Source organism: Sitophilus oryzae, unplaced genomic scaffold (genome assembly GCF_002938485.1).
Source record: "Sitophilus oryzae breed Bouriz unplaced genomic scaffold, Soryzae_2.0 scaffold_1436_pilon_pilon, whole genome shotgun sequence".
NCBI classification, from domain to species: Eukaryota; Metazoa; Arthropoda; class Insecta; order Coleoptera; family Curculionidae; genus Sitophilus; species Sitophilus oryzae.
Genome location: NW_022146100.1, coordinates 986,794 through 1,007,250, shown reverse-complemented (window position 1 = coordinate 1,007,250; position 20,457 = coordinate 986,794). Strand labels below are relative to the sequence as shown.

The following is a 20,457-nucleotide window of genomic DNA, read 5'->3' as shown; positions in this document are numbered from 1 at the left end:
TTTTGTCATCCTCGGAAAACTATATCCCCCTTCTCCATGTCCCTTTCTCGTTCTTTGAGTAGTCCCATGAGCGTCGCTCGCTTCGCCAACTTTCTCGATTAATATTTTTTTTAAACTTACTATAGCCTTGAAGAATACCTTTCGTCTAAATTGTTCCTGCGATGATAGCGTATTCAACTAATAAAGAATATAACGTTTAAAAGTTCTTCGTACGATCTGGTGATGGCCGCATAGCAAGAGAATACTTTTCTTGCATCGTCTAGCGAATGAAATTGCACTGAAGGTTTCACAATCAACATTATAATAGTCTCTGTTCATGTCCAGTTCAGAGGCATAATACAGTGTGTTTGAATGTTTTCAATATACTTCTAGTTTATTATTATAATATGAAAAAAAAAAAAAAAAAAAACATTTTAAATAAAAATAGCATCGCCCCTTCTCCTCCCAAAATATGAACCACTCTCTTCTCAATATAAAAACCTTAAAAGGCTATTGATATCTAGTCAGATGACACTTACCACTATCTAAGATGAATTTCTGCCCCTAAATCCACTTTCCCAGACTAGCACTTAGCCCTTTAGTTTTATAATACCTAGTAAACAAAAACAATTTTGGGACAAGTTTTAAATTCTCAAAGTTTAGATTAAGTTTAAAATCGGACCGATACGCGAATAATTCTTTCTCATCCATAACTATAAATGAAGAAGTTAATACCACCTCACGAAAAGGAAATAACACCTGGACTTATTAACGTCCCTGCACGCTATTCGGTTTAACAATATCTCTCTAATTACGCTATATATTTATTTTACGCGAGTTATTTTTGCGCACAAGAAAAAACAATTTTTAAAAAAAAAAAATAAAAAACAATTTTCGTACCACGAATTAGATTAGGATTTATCTTTTACATATACTAAATACACTGCGGCAAATTGAATATTACAATAGTGAGCTTCAACGATAAAACAATGTAAGCCTGCAATAATACCTGCAGTGCAACAGAACGATAAATGTATCTTTTCCCACCATCTTATAGGATTGATCATAGAAGATACGACGAGAGACCCCTGCGAAGGGGCGCCGCGCTCCTTAAGCGCTTTGGGGTCTACCGTCCCTACTAAATAGACAGAATCGATAAAATAAGTAAACCAGGACGGACAGTGTTGCCATTCAAATAAATATCTTGCCTACTTAATGAAAAATTAAAATATACAAAAAAAAAAAAAAAAAAAAAATAAATCATAAATAAAGTAGAAACAATTAAGAAGTTTTCTCTAAGGCACATAACTTCTTTCTAAAACGTAAAGTAACATGCAAACTTGATATCATTTCTAGAATAGCAAGTTCGCTATTCTATGAAATCGCAATACGTACGATCTCCTAGCATTCCTCCGACCACAGTCTGTTCGGCGCGGCCGCCTTGACAAAGCCGCTGCTGTGACAAAGGAATTTAGGCCGAAAAAAACTTAGTAGACGAACAGGGTTGTTGGGTTTGTTAGATTATAAATCCATACGAGAACAAAATTCTCGTTAGATCTTCAACAAAAATTAAAAGTACAGAATAGAAGAAAACGAAATAATAATATAATATTAACTAAAAACACAAAAATATAAAAAAAAAAAAAAAAAAAAAAAAAAAAATACCAAATATAAATAATATATAACAAGAATTAGAAATAGCTAGTTATTTATTTTATATGAAAAAATATTGAATTAAATAAATAATATATTAATAAAACATATAAAACTACAACAAGTATAGATAGCAGTCACAAATTAATGTAGCAGTCACTCTTTACCTTTGTACAAATTTTGATCAGTGAAAATTAATTCATCTCAATGGGAAAGCTGTAGCAACTCTCAACGCTTTGTTCATATTAATAATTTTTTCACTGAAAAATCACTAAATATTGTTCCGAATTGTAAGTGGTTTCTTAATTAAATTTGTTATTTAAAAAAAAAAAAAAAAAAAAAAAAAAAAAAAAAAAAAAAATAAATTCTTCAAAAATATCAACTTCTTCGAGCATGTCGCCAATACCGCCCCTAATAAGGAGTAATAAGGATTTTTTTTTTTTATTTTATTAATCTTTATTCTATTTCAATTTACTCAAATATAATAATAATAAAAAAAAAAAAAAAAAAAATAAATAAAATTAATTGATTGAAACCAATAATAAGCAAATACATTCCAACCCTAGCTTTTCGCTATAGTCAAATAATCAGCTTTTTAAAAGTCCTGTTCTATTGGTAAAAGTAAATCGCAGTGAACGATATCGTTAGATTCTTCTTTAAATCGGTAGCATCTTTTTTAGGTTAGCTGTACAGAACAAACCGGTATTAACCTGGCAGACTCTGTGATGAACTACAGGCTAGACGAAAAGCGAAGGTGCGAGGCCCGGATGAAGGGAAATAAAATTAATGGCATCAAATAAAGGCGAGCCAGGCTTTATTCAGATGATGACCCTCAGTGGTCGAAGTTTCCAAAATTGATCTTCTATTGGAGTTTTTCTAATGCTAGACAGTTCCGTATGCGAATGGAAACGTAAGTTGTTGCATGCTCTGTTTAACCTATAACTTTTTTAAGGTTTCATCAATGCATGTAATTCCTATGCCTAGAGACCCATTGCCGGGCCTGTATACCTAATCTGTCCCACGATACGCATAAACACGGTATGTCCGATTGTCGCAGGACGCATTTTAGTCAACTCCGCGCACGTACGTCATCTGTGCTGCAAACCGATACAGATGGCCGATACGACACATAACAATCTTTTTAAACGCTGTGTCTGGCTGCTTGTTCAAACGATATTTGCATTTTAGCATCGAGTTTTTTTTAGTTACCTTCAAGAGATGCGTGTTAGTAGAATATTAGAAATTTGTTAAGCTGTTGTTAAATATGAACGATCTATACGAATGGCAAAAAAGACGTATTGAGTTTATTAGCAATATTCTGACAAAAGATGAAGAAGCTTCGACGAGCGCAAAAGGGTCATTTGAAAGTCAGCAAATGCATGGTACTTTTTTGGCACAAGTTAGGCATGGACTTGCTTATAGTGTTTTATTTTATTTTCGAGTTGAAGTCTTTTAATGTAGTAATTAGCTAAGATTGATAACGTTGCATCATTTAAAAACTGGAAAATAACTGGTTTTCCCTTAACACGGCAGTATAATATCTAGTTCGTCGGATGAACGGGTAAATGAACATCAATTATTCAGTCTATTGTGTACATTAACACGCTTTATTATATTGCACGCTATTCGCATTTGAAACTTAAAATGCCTATAAAGCATCGTTCTATCGGCGGAGTTTTGTTCCGGTGTCGTCCGAAATAATCGTCCATTCGTCATTCGACGAATTCACGGACGTTCAAACAAGGTAGTGACACGTGTAAAATATGCACGGGCACACGTCCGGGGCACATGAGTAATGCGTTCAATATTTACGGGGCCCCGTCTCCAACGGTATCGTGACGCCTATTAAAATATTACTCGTCAAAAGCCGCAAACACGGTCCTGACTAATACCACATTAGAGACTAAGGCTAACAAAATAGTGGAGCAACGAGGATAGCGGCGAGCAAGCCTCGAGGAGCTGAAACATAGTAGAGCGGCGAGGAAGTAGGCAAGGTAGGCTTAAAAGCTTGCTTGCTAAACAGAGCCTCCAGACGGTCACCCATCCATCCTCTCCCATCGCCTAACGTCGCTTAACTTCGGCGATCTCTCGAGAACCGATGTTTCAACAGAGCTGTGTCATTGCCCAGTTATACAGAGTGTCCCAGAAATAAGTGAAAGTATTTTAACTGGTAGGATAGTTCAACCCCAGAAACACGCCTATAAGGTTTTTTCGCGAAAAAAAATTGAAAATTCGAAATTTTTTGAAAAAAAATTTGGAAATTTTTTTAATTTCAAGTTAAACATAATTTCTTGATAATATGTCAACATAGGTAACAGATTAAATTTACAAGAAAGAAAGTCCAGAAAAGATCCAGCGCAGCGGTTCTCAAAATTTTAGCAAAAAATATTCTTTTTTTGGAAATTTTCAAATTAAAATAACTTCGTTATTTTGGACTTATTTGAAAAACGATAAAGAGAAAATATGTTTCTTTTATCGAGATCTACCACCCCTTAAAATACTGCAATTATTTCTGGGACACCCTGTAGCTATACTCGTATGTGCTAGATATTGCCTATATTATATTATTATTAAATTGGTGAAACATCTAGACCCTTAAATGTTCGAATTAAAGAACATAAAGATTATTCAAGAAGCGGAGATTTTCACAAATCTAAGATTTGTTAGCATTCATGGGACACAGGGCACAGAATAAATTTTAATAACGCCAAAATTATAATGAAAGAAGTGATAGCTTCTAAAAGAAAAATAAAAGAGGCTTTTTTAATACAATCTAATAAAAATAAATGTATTGCTCATGCATCTGTAGATGTTAGTAATGTATGGCAATCGCTTCTTTGATTTTAAAGAACATAACATAAATAAACATAACATAGTAAAAAATGTCTATACCTATGTGGCATATAATATATAGTAATTATCAGGTAGTAATTGTTAATTTTGGAGTTTAACTTAATATAATGTCATTTTAACAGAACGTCAACGATTTCTTGTAGACGTATCTGTTTTAAAAAGTAAAGTGTTCTCGAATAGTTGAATTTAAATATTTTAAATAGTTTTTTTCTTGATTCTTTATATTTTTTTGCTTCCGACGACGGAAAGAGAAAACTTTCCGAAACGTTAAGCATTTTTTTCTTTGTTAGGCAAATTTTTATTACTGTAAACACAACTTCTGACAAGCAGCGTCCGTTTAGGTTTAACGCAGAAGTGTTTACAAAAAATAACTATTTTATTTTGTAGATTTTTCTTGCAGTGCAGTGGCGAAAAACCCATAAGGATTTTTTTGGATAAACATAACATAGGTAAAAATTAATCATAATCAAACAGAAAGTTTGGGGCTTTTTGGTTTTACCTTATTAAGTAATTGTTAATTTTGAAGTTTAACTTGATATAATGTCATTTTAACAGAACATCAACAGTTTTTGTAGAAGTATCTGTTTTAAAAAACTAAAGTGTTCTCGAATAGTTGAATTCAAAAATTTTAAATAGTTTTTTTCTTTATTCTTTGTATTTTTTTTGCTTCCGAAGACGGAAAGAGATAAACTTTCCGAAACGTTAAGCATTTTTTTGTTCTTTAGGCAAATTTGTTTATCTGTAAACTTAACTTCTGACAAGTAGTTTCTGTTTGAATTAACGCAGAAGTGTTTACAGAAAATAACTATTTTATTTTGTAGATTCTTGCAGTGGCGAAATGCCCGTATAGGATTTTTTGGAGAGATTGCCTATATTCTTAGCAAAGTATGATATTATGGAATGGAAGATCTAAGGTTTTAAATTTTAAGGTGTTGTTTGTGCCCCGGCTCTGTGATCCGTTAAAGATAATGCTGGAAATTGATGTGGACGCGGCTTAAAGGTAAACAGCGCGCAGGGACGAAACCGACGCGAATTTATTAAAGGGCTTTAATGATGCACGGCTGCATCGTGCGGCCAGAGCCACGTCATTTACTTTTTCTTCTTATTAAACATTCAAAGTTCAGCTACAAAATGCATTCTAAGGCACAGATTATATATAAAAGTCGCAAATTAATAATGTTCATTATACCCAGTGTGGTCCACTACTTCACCATACTGTGTGGTGATGTATGCTTATGCAACATATGGAAATGTTTTTATTAGAAGGTTTATTCAAATGGGAATACTGTCAAAAGTTATAGACGGAGAGCCAGCAAAGAAAAAATTCTCTGAATTTACCAAAGCCAATTTTTAGACAGTTGATTACAGTAGTTATGTACATACATATATCGCGGTCAGTCAAACGAAAATTAGAACAGGGACCTCTGGGACGTGGTCAAAGTTGGGAAGATAACTTTCGTTCGGGTAACCCAAACCATGTTTTTTCTATTTTAATAAAAGCAAGTTTAACTTTCCCCCACCATATTATTTTATGAGATAAGGCAAAAAAAATCACCCTAAAAAATACAAATTTTACAATAGCAATATTTAAAATACTTCTTCTTTCTTTGCGAAAAACTTAACTAATACCATATGTCCTCCTCATGATCCACTTTCTTATCTCTCTAATGATATTGTAAACTTACACAGTTTCTTTTTTTCGCCCGTAGTTTTAGAAGAGCTTCGCAGTACAATTATTACCATCAATAAAATGAAATCCTCTTCTGGGACCGACGGGCTAACTTTAAAAATGTTTTCCGATCTGCCAGAAAACTCTGAATCACCTAACAACTTTAATGAACATGTAGTTTCAAAATCTGTACTTTTTTCTCCAAAATGTCTTAAGACGGCAATAATCATTCCTCTGCAAAAGGAGACAAAGATGAAGCTTCTAACTATCGCTTTCTGCACTCCTTCCAACGCTATCTAAGATCATAGAAAGGTTGGTTCAAAAGAAGGCTGGTATCTTTTCTGTTTACTTTACAAAATACTTACTGAATATCAATTTGGATTTCTAAGCAACAAGTCCACAAATGACGCTATGTTTTCCCTCCTTAATAAAGTTTACTCAAGCCTAAACAACCATCACTCTACAGCAACAATTTTCTGTGATTTTTCTAAGGCATTCGATTGTGCAATAAACTGCAGCACTATGGGTTGAGGGGATCATCTCTCGAATGGTTTAAGTCGTATCTGAGCAACAGAAGTCAACTTGTGAGGGTAGATACCACGTTGTCTTCTAGCAAGCCAATAGAATGTGGAGTACCACAAGGCTCAGTATTAGGCCCTATTTTGTTTCTTCTTTTTATTAACGACATTGCTAACATAAACATCAGTGGCAAAATATGTCTTTTTGCGGATGACACTAGCTTCACTTGGAGCAACAATGACATCACGGCACTTCATAGGATTATATCAAATGACTTAATCACAATTAAATCTTGGTGCGATTCGAACCTCCTGAGTCTCAACATTTCTAAAACTAAAGCTTTGTCGTATATAAAACTCGTTGCCGCCTATTTGTACTTAACAACACCACCATTGACGTCGTCAGAGTCTGTAAAATTCTTAGGGCTTGTTGTGGACAATTCTCTGAAATGGGACATACATATCGAAACTTTGTCGAAAAATTTAGCTCTGCTTGTTTTGCATTACGGGCTGTTTCTAGAAGAACTTAACTTGTCAATGGCTAGAACTGTTTATTATGCACTTTTTGAGTCACCTCAGGTATGCCCCTCCATTCTGGGGTGCGTGTTGTGCATTGACTCAATTTGACCGCAGAGGGTCAGGCTCCAGAAGAGAGCTGTTCGATATTCACTGGGACTAAACAGCAGAACTCATTGCCGGGACTTTTTAAAACCATTAAAAATATTGACTCTTCCTTCATAATTTATATTTGAATGTATATTTAATTATTGTGCCTAATACGTAAACATGTATCAGCTTCTCAAGAAAGGCCATCTCACACTTATTCACTCAGGAACATGAAGCAAGATCTTTATCTACCTACCCCACGCTCAGAGTTAGTTAAGATAGTTCAATATTATACAACTCGAAAAAATGCACAATCACCTGCCATTTGAAATCAAATGCATAACATCATTTTTTCATTTTGCAAAGCATTGAACTCTTATTTACTAGACAAGGCTTTCCTACGCCGTAAATGAATTATATTTTGAAAATCAAATTTGATCTTGTAAACACTGGTCTAATGTTTGCTATTGCTATATTTACTAATGACATAGACTATAAATTAATTTAGAGGTCATTGATATTTTACTATAAACTAAATAAATATTTTTGAATATTATTTAACTTTTTGTTCTTTGACATTATAAACATTTATAAATGTTTATTTTAACAATAAGACTGACAATATTATTTGTATAATGTTTTGTATTATCTTTTGTTTGTTTGTTTGTGTACCTTGTTTTTTTACTTTGTTTGTTATTTTACCTTTGTCTACAAATTGAAAATTTTTTTGACAATAAAGGCATTTATTTATTATTTATTTATTATTCTTCATTTGCATGCATATTTTTGAGGAATATTTCGTTTTCTGATTCACCATAATAGATGGCCCCACTAGAAAACTTTTTTCAAATCCATCAAAAGGATTTTCCCTCCAAGTTACACGACAAGGCTATACTGCACTATCCAGTTTTCCCAATAATTACCACATTTTTTATTATTTTACAGGTAACACCTAACAATTTCATAATAATGATTATTTTTTTACAGATGGATGTAAGAAGATAGCTTTTATTTTTATTGTTTCAGTGATCCAGGGGGGGGGGGCAAATGCCCCCTCTTGCCCCCCCTGTCCGGCGCCCATGAACAGAGGCGGATCATAGTTTAATAAGTTATGATGTTTATCTGTTATAAAGTTTAACATTATATATTTTAATAAGATTAAAATAATTGGCAGGGGACGGGACTGGTTACAGTGAAGGAAGAAAACATCTCAAAAGGGACGACCATCACGGTCTTCCTGTGGAGGAGCAAGGAGAAAGACACCGCCTACTTACTGAGACTTATCCAGGATCAGAACCCCAATGCAAGGACATCGAGTTGGCGAGTTATCAATTCGGGGGAGGAGGGTCATGGTCAGATTCTCACAATAGGAATTGACCTCAAATCCAAGGAGGCAATAGAGAAAGAGGGATATATCCTCTATTATAGATTTGGGACGACCGGTATTAGGTCTAAGGAGAGACCATTCTACAACATTGATAAAGAGAGGTGAACCATAGTTAAGTAAGTTGATAATAATGATTTTGAACTGTGATAAAGTTTTGTCTAAAAATAATTCGTCCTAAAATGAAAGCGTTAACTCAAACTTACACGCACAACACCAACAACAAGAACGCTTATCAGCCGCAGATAGCTAGACTCCCAACAACATGAATTATGCACCGGCAAACTGGCTAGAATTTCCCAACTTTAAGAAAATCAACCGCTTATGGGGATATCAAAAGTTTTCTTCGGAATAATATTAAACAAGATATACGTCCCGGGGGTACATAAATAAATGAACAGTTTGAGGCAGCTGGAAACTTTTCTCCGACAACGTGCGGGAAAGGTGCCCTAAGCTGTTGTGAAGATAACAGTTAGGAAAACTGGTGAAAATTAATGATTAAAGAAACGTTCTTTGTGTTTTATTGTAAATTTTTCAGTAAACTGTTTTGCTTTAGTAATAAATATTTATTAACTTAAAAAATAGGGGTTAAATATCAATATTTAAATTATAATGCAAACCAAACCACTACAGTAAATAAATGCCTTTATTGTCAAAAAATTTTACAATTTGTAGACAAAGGTAAAGTAAACAAAGAAAGTAAACAAACAAAAGAGAATACAGAACATTATACAAATAACATTGTCAGTCTTATTGTTTAAAATAAACATTTATAAATGTTTACAATGTCAAAGAACAAAAAAATAAAAATAAGATTCAAAAATATTTAGTAAGTTTATACTAAATATCAATGACCTCTAGATAAATTTATTTCGATGTCATTGGTAAATATAGTAATAGCAAACATTAGACCAGTGCTTACAAGATCAAATTCGATTATCAAAATATAAGTCATTTACGGCGTAGAAAGCCTTGTCTAGTAAATAAGATTTCAATGCTTTGTGAAATGAAGAAAATCATGTTATGGATTTGATTTCAAATGGCAGGTGATTTGTGTGCATTTTTTCTGAGATGTATAATATTGAACTTTTAACTAACTCTGAGCGTGGGGTAGGTAGATAAAGATTTTGCTCCGCATTCCTGAGTGGATAAGTGTGAGATGGCCTTTCTTGAGAAGAATTGCTTACGTATTAGGCAAACGGGTTCAAATATTAATAAGGAAGGAAGAGCTAATATTTTTAATTTAAAAAAAAATCCTGGCAATGAGTTCTGCTGTTTAGTCCCAGTGAATATCGAACAGCTCTCTTCTGAAGCTTGAAAATGCGGTCAAAAAGTGCATAATAAACAGTACTAGCCACTGACAAGTTAAGCTCCTTAGAAACAGATCTTAATGCAAAACAGGCAGAGCTTAATTTTTTCGGCAAAGCGTCGATATGCATGTCCCATTTCAGAGAATTGTCCCTAAGCCCTAAGAATTTTACAGATTCTAAGACGTCAATGGTGGCGTTGTTAAGTAAAAAAGGCTATTACCCATAAAAATATTTTCACTTCTTTAAAACTCACCCTGTATAGTTCATTATTGTTTATTTCTTATTTTCTACATATTTTTTTATTCTATTTATTTAGTAGATTTGCCTTTTTTTATTAACACTAGCTTGTACTCTTTCTGTTATTTTTGAATAAAAAAATTGATTTTTTTAAGAGGGGGGGGGGGGTGTTATATAAAAACTGCATATTTCTTTAAAAGTATTCTTCTTTCCTATACAGGCCTCTTAAAGCATCCGTCAAAACCAAAAAGGCCCGAGCAAAAAGATATATACAGAGAAACAAACAGAGCAGAAAAACAAAAAACAAAATGGCAAATGCTGGAGAGTTGCCGGTAAATTTTATTTAGAGAACAAACGACGGAATCCCTTTGACAAATTTTATTCCACTAACTGTCCACTTTTATGTCGGGATAGTCGCAGGCCGACCAAAATCCCAGGGACCCCGCAGGGTTGAGAAATAGGGATGAGAAGGAAGGGGTGAGCTTAGCCAGTTCCTTTGCTTTATATTTCTCTCATATGAAAACCTCAGCGTCCGTGTTGGGTTAAACAGTGCTTTAACTTGGATCTAATTTGCTTTGTATCAAAATTAAGGTAATACGGGACATTTTGAAATTAATTTAAATTTATTTGATAGAAAATGACACTCTGAATAGAATGACACATCACATGTCAACTTTTGACATTTTTTCTTAAAACAAATCGTATTTTAAATTGCAATCTGCCATGTCTGTGTTTAAAACACAAATTTTTAATCAAGGAGACTTGGAAAGAATTTAAAAATTAAAATTAAAAAAAGAAAAAAAAATTCAACCAACTTATTGGTTGAAATGCGTAGAAACCTGACTAACAATCAGGTTTCTACGCATTTTAACCAATGAGAAACGTGCTGACTAGTCAAGGATTCTTCTGGAAACAGACCTAACATGGTTTAAAATTTAAAGAAGTGGTTTTACCAGAAAACGTAGTCCCGACAAAAGGGTACCATGTACAGTGCTAAAAAATAAGTATTCTGGAATTTTATTAAAGTACCTACCATTGTTAATCTTTTCATCAAATAGATTGAAAAGTAAGTAAAAGTGCTTTACTTTTATACTTAGGCGTTAAAATTACTTTTTTATATTGTCAATCAGGTCGCAAAAATTAATAATATAATATGCCACAAAAGTATAATAACAATTATACTTTTGTGACGTTTGAAAAAAATATATTTTATATTATGCTAATTTTTAAATAATTATTCGTCTTTTTATTCTTTCAGATACAAAATACTTAAATTAAAGAGTCTTCTTATTCAAAGGATTTCAATCATACATTTTTATTAAAAAATGTTTCTTTTTATTTATTCAATATTAGTTAGTTTTTTTTTAAGTTTTTACGACTTCAAAATGTTGTTACGTCAGCCGCATCGGCTGCCGACCGGGTCTCAATATACTATCTTTCTCGCGCTTATAGATACTCATAAGACTTTCTTATCGCGCTCATTTAAAATCTTTATTCGCGTCTGGCAAGTATTAAATCCCATTGGATTCGTCTGGCAATTAACACATATTTTTTAATATTATCTAATAAACACGCTGTAAAATTTTTAGAATGCCTAAAGTATGTTTTCCAGGTATAATAATTAAACATATTTGGAATGGTCTGGTTACACTTTAAACCCGAAAAAAAAAGTCTGGCACACTTATTTCTAGGTTAAAAAGATGCTAAAATTTAAGAATAAACAAATTTCAAGTTGACTAAAGAATGTTTTTTGGATTTATTTTTTTGCAAATGTTATGGGTTGCGCAGTAGCGAAATACCCCCAACCCCCCAGCCAGACTTAGGATTCTGGGTTCACCAGTTAATAAACTATACATTTTTAGTTATTCTAGCTTGCCTAAAATATGTTCTCTAAATATGTCGTCAGCTCTTAGGCTATAACAAGAAAGTATGCACGTGGCTTAATATAAATAAAAGAACAACTAAATACTTTACTTGAATATAAAAAGATAATTCGCCTTTATATTAGAACTTTCACACACTAAACAGATTCTAGTCAATTTTACGAGTATTTAGAAAGTCCAATAAAAAAAAATAGAAATATAGTTGCACAAACTTAAAATTAACTTCTCACTGAACACACTTGCATCCTTGACTATATAAAAGCGGTCGATAAAAGAATAATTAATACAATTTTTAAAATAAAAAACGCAAAAAGAAGCGTCGTTACACAATGGAAATATGATTATGACAATATGATGACAATGAAAATTTGGTTTCCATAACAATGTATAATTTGTACTTTGAATAAGAAGACTAAGGAAGGAGCATAATGCTATCCATGTATTCATGCATGGTGGACGGAAAAGCCACCATAAAAGCTCTCTAGGGTGGGGATTCTTGACAGTTCTGTTTGACGATTCATTTGACACATTTGAATTTGATTTGAAATGTTGTGGATTTGTCAGTCTTTACGGAGCTTATTTTATGTTATTTATTATTTATTCTACTACTGATAGTTGTATAAAGGTAGTAAATCTAGATGGAAATTGTGGCAGAACTTAAATTAACAGTGACACTATCGCGATTTATCGAAAAAGACTCTAAAATAGTTTAGGCAAAAATTGAGTGAAATAATGGAACAACTTTTCGCTAGTAAGTGACTATATAATATACATACGTGTAGTAAACCGATCATTTATGAAATTCACTTAAATTAACTAAATTATATATTTTTCTTGCATTTTAGCTTTTATTTATTACTTGTCAAAGATTAGATGTCAAAGAATTTAGATACGTTAATTTGACTTACCTGCTTCAGTAGCGTATCGGATGTTTGTGTTAATAAATACTTATTATAACTTATCTATTTTTATTAGAATTATATATTTTTATAACAATTTTAATAACTACCAACATTTATTCACAACGTAAAATAAAACAACAAATTATTGAGTCTACCCCACGTCTACCCTACATCATAGTTTTACATTTTTTAAATAAAATTAGAACGACATTGATAAACCGGAATTTAAGTCGGCCATATTTGAGGCCCATCGCGGTGTACCTAAGATTTTTGATATGCTCCTTCCTTAGTCTTCTTATTCAAAGAATTTGGACTTTCTAAACCGTATAAAATTCTGATTATTTTGGAAATACGTGCAACTTTTAATGCGCATGGGCGCAAAGTAAGGTCCTCGAGAGGGACAAACCTATTGAACGTTTCATAAGTGCAATAAAGAAGGTTTGAAAATGGCATGTCGTGATGTTGGAGACATATTTTTTAATGCTAAACTTATGGCGTTGATTTATCCACGTAAGTATAATATATGATCTAGGGTTTTCATTAACATAAAAGTTTTTTAAAATTCCCTGTAAGCAAAATAATACTTTTAATGAACTAGTTGTGTAATAAACCTTATATCGATACGTTAGTTAAACTATATCCAACAATTCAAACTCAAACATCTAAAATAGGAAGTGGATTTACCTAATACGATCTGCGAGTTCCAAATTTCCAACTAATTGATCGAATCCTACGACCAAACAGACAATATCGGTAGTCCCCTTCGGGCCTACGTTGCCCCCTTCCCCTCCCCCTACTCATCCGCCAGCATATTACGACCGCAGAATTGCTTATGACGTTAACTGTCATAGAAGTAGCGGCCGCCGGCGACGGGGGCCGTCTCCCGGGCCGCCTCTGTTTGAGGTTCTGTCCAAAGCATTGTGCTTAAGGTAAACAGCCGTTGCGGTTTGCATACGAGAAACGCGGCAAAGAACTGCGAGGGGTAAAGGGGGGATAGGGGTTGTAAACAGTCCTTTTACACCCGCCTTCGGGCGACTAAATTGAGAGATTAAGCCGTATGTAAAAATGGTGGGAGGGGGGGGGGGAATTGATGTAACTTGTTAAAGAGTAACTTTAAAATGGAATAAATGAGCTTATTTTATGTTTTTCTGTTTTACTTCTTTGTAAAATATAATATCACGAGCAGATATATGGACACAGAATAAATTTTAATAACGCCAAAATTATAATGAAAGAAGCGATAGCCTCTAAAAGAAAAATAAAAGAGGCTTTTTTAATTCAATCTAATAAAAATAAATGTATTGCTCATGCATCTGTAGATGTTAGTAATGTATGGCAATTGCTTCTTTGATTTTAAAGAACATAACATAAATAAACATAACATACGTAAAAATTAAAAACAATCATACAGAAAGTTTGGGGCTTTTTGGTTTTACCTTATTAAGTAATTGTTATCAGGTAGTAATTGTTAATTTTGAAGTTTAACTTGGATATAATGTCATTTTAACAGAACGTCAACGGTTTTTGTAGACGTATCTGTTTTAAAAAACTAAAGTGTTCTCGAATAGTTGAATTTAAATATTTTAAATAGTTTTTTTCTTTATTCTTTGTATTTTTTTTGCTTCCGACGACGGAAAGAGATAAACTTTCCGAAACGTTAAGTATTTTTTTTCTTTGATAGGCAAATTTGTATAACTGTAAACATAACTTCTGACAAGCAGCGTCCGTTTAGGTTTAACTCAGAAGTGTTTACAAAAAATAACTATTTTATTTTGTAGATTTTTCTTGCAGTGCAGTGGCGAAATACCCATAAAGGATTTTTTTGGAGAGATGAATCCGCCACATAGGTATAGACATTTTTTAAAAATGCTATCACTAGCCAATATGGCGCAATTTTAATTTATTATTTTATAAAATTGACATGTAGTCGGACACAAATCAACTGCAATATTTGTGATTTTCTATAGTAGAGATTTTATTCCTTATTTATATCTATTGTACTCCATAATTTACCTTATATTCCCCTGTTTCCCTACCTATGTTCTTATAGTTTTATACTTTTACTTATTTTATTTTTAAGACTGTTAATTTTCTATATAATTAGATTCCGAATTATTAAGGATTGTAAAGTAAATTCTCTACAATATGAATCAGAAGTAGGCACTGTGGTGTCGAGAGAATTGTTATACAATTTTTACTGCACTGAATTTAAAAAAAAATTGTTAAAAGATAAATTACAGAATTTTAAGTAAATTAAGTAACAATAAAAAAGACGATTTTAATGTATTTTAATAGTTATTTTTTATACAAGACGATAAAATGGTATTTTGATCGATTCTTGTCGTATCGTAGTTAAAGTACTATTTTATATACTATTTTTGATAGATATAAGGTAATTTTAACAGTTGCTATGGAAAAAAAAACAATTATTTCATTTAAGTCAAATAGTCATAGAGAACAAGAGTTTTTAGCCCCGCACCACAACAAATAATAAACTTTTCCAGATATATGTTCTCCGAGACCTAACGGCCATTTTCAATTAATCAATTTAACAAACACAAGGGGTTGACAAATTGCTCAAGTTTACTAACAAGTATAAACCATGTAACATCTGTGCGGGATTTGTCCAGTGCCGGGCGACTGGACCGATGCCACGAAGACCGCAACTAATTACTTATGTTTCCGAAAAGCGCCACCTTTACTGCTGCGTTCGGAACTAAGGATACTTAATACTAACTTAAAGTTGGGTAGAAAGCGGAAACGGAAGGGGTACGAACGCCAGTTGATTTCAACATGACAAAGGCCAGTTGCGGTTTCTAGAAATAACTACTCGTAGTTGATAGCCACTTCGAGAGTAATAAATTAGGAAAAAACTGTAACATATTTCTTGATATAACTCTAATGCCTTTTTTGTGCATTTTGTAATATTTCGCATTTTAAAACAATATGTTTTGAACGTAAATTTATAACACCGGGTGCGTCTCAAAAGTGGCGTACCCCTATAACTTTTTTATTTTTTAGATAAAAAACGAGATTTGGTGCCTTTATTGTCAAGAAATTTGACAATTTGTAGACAAAGCTAAAGTAAACAAACAAAGAACCGGTATACAAATTACAAAACCAGTATACAAATTACATTGTCAGTCTTATTGTTTAAAATAAACATTTATAAATGTCAGAGAATAAAAAAATAAAAAGAAGATTCAAATTTATATATTTATAGTAAATACATTGGCGTAACTACGGGGGTGATCGGGGGTGCCGGGCCCCCCCAGGTACTGCTGGGCACCCCCCAGAGAAATCCTGAATTATGACTCTTAGCTACGTATTAATTTTTATTTGCTTGTGATGCAGTAAAAATAACGTTTTCTAGTTTTGTTTAGTTGATATTATTTTGTTATGTTCAAAAATGTGTTAATTTTTATTTTTTTAGAAAATTTGTAGGTATTTAAGCTATCTACGGGATCACGGTTTGATAACAAAGTATATGAAATTTACTGATAGAGAAATTCATGTAAAACGTTTTATTCAAAAAATGTGCTTTTTAAAATTATTTTTCATTTAAAAAAAACAAAAGCCCTAGTAGTTAACTTTTGGAAAACCCTGTATTATTTTTTAAAAAATTTCAAAATATGTAAAAAAACAAAATAAATTATGCGTGTCCAAGCGTTTTCCCGAAAGACTAACCGTTTTTTAAATAAGTAGTTTTTACCCTCTTGGAATTTGAGATTCGAGAAACCCCTCCTTATCGAACCTCAACCCCATAGTCAATCCGTTTGCCAAAAATCAGCTTTAAACGTCAAGCCGTTTAAGCAGAATCGTGATTACTCAATGGTCATATTTTATGAAACACCCTGTATATATTTTTAAAAAATCTTAAAATATGTTAAACAACGAAATAAAATATACGTGTTTAAGAGTTTTTCCGAAAAACTCACCGGTTTTTAAATAAAAAATATTATAATATTTGAGGGTGGTTTCACCCCCTTAGAATTCGAGTTTCAAAAAATCCCTTCTTATCGAACCTCTACACCCTAAGGTCAATCCGTTTTCCAAAAATCAACTTTTTACGTCAAGGGCTTTAAGCAGGATCGTGATTAATCAATGACCAGATTTTTCAAAACACCCTGTATACATTTTTAAAAAATCTTAAAATATTATTCTGAAAATTTTTCAGAATAAATAAACATCTAAATATTGAAACTTAATAACGTACTGAAACATACAGCACCATAATATCTCGACCTCCGCCCGTTATGCTCGTAAACAATGTATCTAAAACAACTGATGCGTTATTCTCCAGCCTGTTTCGAACCTCCATCGACAATCGACCGATACAGCAGCGTTCCTTTCCCACTCCGATTATCTCGACCGCCGACCTGTTATGCTCGTAACAGGTTGTATCTAAAATGACTGCTTCTCCATCCCGTTGCGAGCCTCCATCGACAATCGACCGATGCAGCAACGTTCCTTTCCCACTCCTGTTATCTCGACCGCCAGGCGTTATGCCCGCAACTGTTTCAAAAAACCTGCTTCTTTTATATCGTATTATTTTTAAGCTGTTGCAAACCCAATACGACCACCGATGGCGTCGACCGAAGCAGCTACGTTCGCCGTAGCGCATTCCCCACTCCGTTTTCCGTTGTCTCGCCGCCTGTATCAATGGTTGACGAAATAACATGTTTTCCATCCATACTAGTTGTTTTTTGGAATTGCTTCGAGCAGCATAGAATTTTGTGGCGGTGCAGAGCGCCGACTTCGTTTTTCGTTTCACGAACGGCCGATCTCTACGTGTCGTTATTTTATATCTGTTATTTTTTAGAAGTAGTAACGGTTGCGTTATGTTATTTCTAAATAATTGTTATAAAATAACAGATAGTTAAATAACTCAATTAAATTTCAATTTAGGTGGGTAAATTTTATTCTCATTTTCAAGAAAATGTTAAATATATCAAGAAGCTTCCATTTTAATCAAATGCTGCTCTAATAAAACCCACACGTATTTTTTCACTAGAATCCAAAAAACACAATTTTCTTGCGTATTTCTCTATATTTTGTACACCCTATACACTAGCCGTCACTGCTCGATGGTGACGCATGTATAGTACATATTGTACTGTTGTATTCAAAAGACATCTTCAATTTAGACATCTTTATCAATTGATTTAAACTTGAACTAGGATAAAACACATCCAAAAAAATACACCTCGTCCAGACCACGAGCTAAATCTCTGGCAGAGAAACGAGCGTACGATCTACCGCTGACCATTAATTTCCGTTTTTATCTTGCGCCGCAGAACGGTCTGAATTTATTAACGTCCATTGGATAAACCGTACAAATGGATTTTTCCTTCTATTTGATTTAATACGTGGCATATCTGAGTCGAAAAAAATCAACCGCCGCTGCCAGATGAAGATGTTATCATGACGCGGGCATACATCACCGTCCGCCAGAGCTGGAGACGGAAAGGACAGGCTCTAGGTTTTGTTCCCCAGGTCACGTTCTTCAAATTAATCAAATTTTCCTTGTCTGTTGCTCTGATCCCATTATTCCGAAGTTTTGGACAGTTGCAGATCGTATAATATCAGTTTTAAATGGTTTAAAAAACACTATAATTTTATTAGAACATAAAAAAAATGGAAATTAGTAAAATAAATGAAAAAATATTGCATTTAAAAGTGTATACAAATAATATCTGTGGTAATATCATACTAAGGGCTGGCAAAGGTTAGTCTTGGGTCGATATTTCCGTATTTAAGAAAAGTACAATGCGTTTATAATGTACTGAACAAAGAGAGGACAATAAACCTGTTAAGGCTGAACTGCGACTTTATTAGTCTAGTATGCGACTACTCGAACTACTCTCCATCTTAATCTCCAAAAAAACAAAGTGAAAGCCGCCATGTTGTTGTTTAGGATCAACTATTTCAAGTTAATGTATTAAAAAAGCGGGAATTGCTATTTTAGGAACGAAACATTTCCTTATTCAACAACATGGCGGCTTTCACTTTGTTGTTTTGGAGATTAAAATGGAGAGTAGTTCGAGTAGTCGCATACTAGACTAATAAAGTCGCAGTTCAGCCTTAACAGGTAGTATACTAGTCGCAAGATTGCCTAATTTAGTCATCCTAGAGTCTAGCTTGGCCGCCCTTTATCAGTATCAGTAATATGTCGATGCATATTTAAATTTATTTATATATGCCTTTCTTACGTTCCATTTTAATTAAGTTTTTGGTTTGAGAATATTTTTTTATAAAAACAAAAACAGCACTGAACTGTCTGACTGAACAGAACAATGAAGTGAAAATTTAAAATTTAAGGTTATGGTTCAATACAGTTGCAAAAAGGTAGTGGCTCGACGTCCTACCAACGTAAGAATAAGGAAATCTAAACAACGTTGGAATTAGTAAAACAGACGACGTTTGCATAACGTTGGAATAGGTCCTGAAAGTGACGTCGAAAAACTCTTTATTGCCCAACATTGTAACTACGTTGTCCGAATCACCTAAAGATCACTTAAGCAAAAAAGGTTACAAGACAACGTTTATTCGACGTCGCAGAAGCTTTTACTTTGTCGTAGTACTAGTTCAACGTCGGCACAACGTTACAACAACGTTTACATTTATTTTAATACCCAAGGTACAGAGCTAACTATTTTTTGTAACTAATCCAACGTTGTGTTTAGTAAACATGTGGTCGCAAGTCGTGAAAATGCTACTTGGGCAACCCAGCACAATATTTTTTCTACTCGTAATAAATTCTATGGAACGCTATGGAAAAAAGTATTGTTCTATACACGACGATAAAATTGCATTATCATCTTGTAAGAAAAATAACTAAAGTTTTTTAATTTCTATAACGTAACATGTGACTGTTCCTTCGAATACAGCAGTACTAACAAATGTATTATTTTCATTTGCCTATACTGAAAAAGTAATTTAAAATCAAACCATCGCAATTTCCCCAAAGACTCCGAAGCTTTTTCCAAGCCCGTCCCCATATAAATCAGCCCGTCATCGCGTCTCTCCAGATTTATTTCGTATGGGTTTTTAGTCGGACAATCGCTGACCGTGCCGTAAGTATTCCATTAGGGGCGGATCCCCGCATGTATCAAGATCCGTTGGAGAACCGGAGACAAACGAGAGGTGGAGGGACATTGTCCCGGCAGAGGGACAGCTACACGGCCGCAGGTATCGTCCTGGGAGCAGTTAGAGCGCCGCAGTTATAAATTTGGCTCGGTCCTGGACAAATATCTTATTTTCAAAAGTGTCGTTAGAGAGACGTTTTGGATAGTTCGATGCCTAATCGTAAATCTTTTAGGTCGTTTGTCATTTTCTGAGGAAAGGGTCTGTTTTTTTGTTTTAACGATTTTAATTCCAGTTTAGTTTAGGTTTTTGCTAAAGAAAAATAGTTGGATGAAGCCTGTAGGCTTCTTCTTACAGAATTGTCACCCTGTAGGGTG

At 33.5% G+C, this 20,457-nt stretch overlaps 1 protein-coding gene across 1 annotated transcript in view; it reads left to right on the top strand.

The window, feature by feature from the left end:
- Nucleotides 1-2,896: 2,896 nt before the first annotated feature.
- Nucleotides 2,897-20,457, top strand: part of LOC115876541 (trichohyalin-like) — a 143,703-nt gene continuing 126,142 nt past the window's right edge. Inside the window, exons 1-2 of the mRNA XM_030892353.1 lie at nt 2,897-3,014; nt 8,453-8,630. Coding sequence (XP_030748213.1) covers nt 2,897-3,014; nt 8,453-8,630 — 296 coding nt within the window. The remainder of the gene's footprint in view (nt 3,015-8,452; nt 8,631-20,457) is intronic.